Source organism: Myotis davidii, unplaced genomic scaffold (genome assembly GCF_000327345.1).
Source record: "Myotis davidii unplaced genomic scaffold, ASM32734v1 scaffold196, whole genome shotgun sequence".
Classification (NCBI taxonomy): Eukaryota; Metazoa; Chordata; class Mammalia; order Chiroptera; family Vespertilionidae; genus Myotis; species Myotis davidii.
Genome location: NW_006288258.1, coordinates 4,969,817 through 4,974,112, shown reverse-complemented (window position 1 = coordinate 4,974,112; position 4,296 = coordinate 4,969,817). Strand labels below are relative to the sequence as shown.

At 38.2% G+C, this 4,296-nt stretch overlaps 1 protein-coding gene across 11 annotated transcripts in view; it reads right to left on the bottom strand.

The window, feature by feature from the left end:
• Positions 1-4,296, bottom strand: part of REV3L (REV3 like, DNA directed polymerase zeta catalytic subunit) — a 167,006-nt gene that overhangs the window by 27,536 nt on the left and 135,174 nt on the right. For all 11 annotated transcript variants that reach the window (XM_015561634.1, XM_015561636.1, XM_015561633.1 and 8 more), the window contains one exon: positions 891-1,032. In XM_015561634.1, the coding sequence (XP_015417120.1) occupies positions 891-1,032 (142 nt within the window). The remainder of the gene's footprint in view (positions 1-890; positions 1,033-4,296) is intronic.

Here is a 4,296-nt window from a genome sequence, read left to right as displayed (position 1 = left end):
AGCTGCAGCATTCCCAGAGGCAAATAGAAGAAAGGTTTATAATCATATCAAATGAAATCTCCAGACCAGTTTATGTGTACTGTACGTTTTAAACAATGAAAGGGACAATCCAAAGCATTTCTTTCAAGATTCAACTGTATGACTTTTATGCATGCATATGAGCAAAACCAATGGACACAGACAGGGGTAGGGGGTGTGTGAGGGCATGTGCTGGGGGGGTGGGGGCGGTCGGGGAGAGGTCAATGGGGGAAAAAGAAGACTTATGTAATATTTTAAACAGTAAAGAATTTTAAAAAAAGAAAAAAAAACTAACTCTAATTTGTAAGAATTAGCATGAGCTCACTGAAAACTTCTCATGTGGTTTTGAGGTATTCACCTTTTTAAAAATTATGAGCCAGCTCAAGTAGTTTTTAAAACATATAGGGGTATAAATAAATATAATAAATAGCTTATATGTAATAAAATGAAATAAACAGTGATGCCAAAGTAGTGCTCTAATTACTGATATCATAGATTGGGAGAATGCTATAGATATAGATTAATTAAAATAATTAAAAGATTTTATGAGGTTAAGGAACCTGAGGGATTTAATGTGGTATCCCTGATGCCTACTATAATGTTTATTTAACACATTAAAGGTATTCAAATAAGTATTTGTTAACTGAGTGCACAAGGTATGTGACAAAATCTCTCATTATATCCTTGGAAAATTAGAAAGATATTAATTAAATGGCTTCTAAGCTCTCATTTCTCTTTAGCATTAAAAAAAAATCACCTCAAACATCTCAAAAATAATGTATTACTCATACAGAACTTTCAAGTGTGCAAAAAAACCCCAACCAAACAACTTCAACCAACCAACCAACCAACCAACCAACCGGATTTCCTACCTGTGAACCCCTTGTCAGTACATGTAAAAACTGAATGCCAAAAAGTCTAGCCATTTCACTGGTTTTTCCAATCAGGTCCAGCTGTTCTAACATTTGGAGATTTCCGCGCACACGACTGATGTAATGATCAACCATTTTCCATCTGTTAAAAGAGAATCGATGCTATGAACATTAGGAAAAAATTGGGACACCTGAAATTAGTACTGTTTTCATTCTGCCAAAACATACATATTAATAGTGAGGTTATTTAAAGAGTAATGATGTATGTTAAAGTATGTTAAGAATTAAACATTAGAAACTTTCAGATATTTCCAAAGCATAAAACTTAGTGAAAATATGCAAAGTTTGAAATAGTGCTTGTGATAACATGGTAAGACTAAACATAATTATTTTCAATATTTTTCTTGGTGTTACTTTTTGTTCTAAAAAAATTAACATACTCTCCTAAATGCACTGCTGATGATGCAATAATTATACAATTATAATTTATCATATCTGTAGGTGTTTTTATATCCTTGCCCAATATTTTTTTATTTTAGAGAGAGGGAGTGAAAGAGAAAAACACTGATGTGACAGAGAAACACTGATTGTTTCCTCCCATATGCCTCAACCAGGGATTGATGGGAAACCTTTTGGTGTATGGGATGATGTCCAAACTGAGCCATTGGCCAGGGCATCTATCTATCTATCTATCTATCTATCTATCTATCTATCTATCTACCTACCTACCTACCTATCTAAACATGGAAACTTTGGGTTATCATTTGTAAATACCAGTCTAAAATAAAAGCATGAATTATCTTCTCATGGGAAGAAACAGAGTAGTTTGAAAAAGAATTAGAAAAATGAGGAAAATAATTTTTATGAAACCATAGTGGGGTAAATGTACATCAAATTAGTATTTCCTGTGAAAACAAAAATATTATTTTCTTTGATTTAAACTTTTAAAAAAATTGACCTGTTTATCTTTTTGTTAAGAAAACAAGCAAACAACAACCCTCACCAGAGCCATAAAAGGGATTTTTCATTTAATATTATGTTATTAAAATGCAAAAATTACCCAAAAGTATACTATTCTATACAATAAAGAGGGAATATGCTAATTGACCATCACACTCTCACAGGATGGCGGTGCCCAGTCCCCTCAGCCCCTCAGGGGGCCTCGGGTCCTTCTGCACCCCCCACTGACTGAGGCTCAGGCAAGCAGGGCCAGCTGAGGTGCAGGCAAACCTTGGATGGCGGCTGCCCAGGCACCCAGGGCCAGCCCGAAGCTCAGGTAACCAGGGCCGGCGGAGGCTTGTGCTGCTGGCAGTGGCAGCAACAGAGGTGTGATGGGAGCATTGCCTTCCCCTGATCGCCACCAAGTCGGCTCCCGCGCCTGAGGGCTCCCGAACTGTGAGAGGGGGCAGTCTGGGCTGAGGGATCCACCCCCCTCCAGTGCATGAGTTCTCATGCACTGGGCCTCTAATCTATAATAATAAAAGTGTAATATGCTAATTACACCGGACATCCTTCTGGATGTTCTTTCTGGACAAAGACACAGTGGGTGGGGGCTGAGGCAGAGACCCCCTGGCCGTGGCTGCGGTGGCGGGCAGGGGTCGGGGCCAAGGCCGTTGCATGAATTTCGTGCAGCGGGCCTCTACTAAAGAATAAAATTAATTCATTGAAAGAATATTAAGGTTCAAATATACTGCAACTTTTAATTACATGGCTCTTAGAACAATATAATCATATAACTGCTAAATATAAAAAGTTAAGACTGCAGACAGGGCTCAGTGATTGAGCATTGACCTGTGAACCAGGAGGTCACACTTCTATTTAGCTCAGGGCACATGACAAGGTTGCTGGCTCGATCCCCAAGTAGGGAGAGGCGTGCAGGAGGCAGCCGAATGATGATTCTATCTCATCAGTGATGTTTGTATCTCTTTCTCCCTCTCCTTCTCTGAAATCAATAAAACATATTTTTAAAAAATGCACTGCATACACTGGAAAAAAAGAGAATGACTTGATTTTTTACCAGAAACAGTAGAGGCTGGAAGAAAAGGAAATGAAATCCTTAAAGTGGCGAGGAAAAAGAAATCTGAACCCCAGAATTAGACAGCAAAAATATTAAAAAATTAAGGTGAGAAAAAGTTATTTTCAGGACAATAAAGACTGAGACAATTTGTTGCCATTAGCCTTGCACTAGAAGACTTGTCAAAGAAAATAATTTAGCAGTCTTCAAATGTAAAACAAGCCTAGCCAGTGTAGCTCAGTGGTCGAGTATTGACCTATGAACTAGGAGGTCCTGGTTCAATTCCTGTTCAGGCATATGCCCAGGTTGTGGCCTTGATCCTCAGTGTAGGGCATGCAGGAGGCGGCTGACCAATGATTCTCTCTCATCATTGATGTTTCTACCTCTCCCTCTCCTTTCTTCTCTGAAATTAATAAAAAAATGTTTTTTAAAAAAGTGAGACAGTCCCAGCAACAACACAGAGCAGGGTAACGATTAAAGAACCAGCTCTGGGCAGTGGACTTCCCCAAACCAGTTTTAAGTGCAATAGAGAAAATAAACCCAAGCTACTGAAGAGAGGCCGTATAGCCTCGGAGGCCAATCCAGAAACACTGCCACCCAGAGGCTGAGCCACTGACTGACTCATAGGTAAACACAAATTAAGGCAGTCTGGGACACAAATACGACCTGCTTTAAAATCAGGACTGTGGTTTACAACACAGAGGAACAGTATATCGCAGGGAAATTCAACACTCTCCTGAATACCTGGCAGGACTAAGGCGAGCCACACTGACAAGTAGAAGAACTGAAGGACCTTCAGTACTGCAATTTTTTTTTATTCTTTTGTCACTTTTTAACTAAGAAACCAATTTTTTTTTTCTTTTTCCATCACTTGATTTTACCCTTTTAATTACTACATTTTTATTTTTAACCAGTATTATTACTGCTACCATTTTACCATTTTTTAAAGTGTCATTTTATTTTCTCTTTATTTTATTTTGGGATTAGTGTTCTACATTCTATTTTCATCATTCCTTTAGCATCATTTTTATCTTCCTCAATTTTACCTCTATGCTAAAACCCTCTTCCTCACTTTTCCCCTTTTATTGTCCTGTTTCTCTTACCCTATTCCTGCTTTAGCTTTTCCCTATTCCTTCTTTTTACCCCGTCAAAATTTCACCCTACTTATATATCCTATTTCCAAGCTACTGCTCTAAATCCTTATACACCTCTCCCTTATCTTTCTTCACTATCCAAATTTTTTTTATTTTCTTTTATCTTTGTTTTGTTGCTGTTTCCTTGATTGTTGAGTATATTGGTTTGTTTTGGGTTTTTTTGTCTTTTTTAGGATTGGTTGTGAGGCTGTTTTGCTTTTTCTGCTGGGCCCCCACACACACACACCCAGACCCCCTG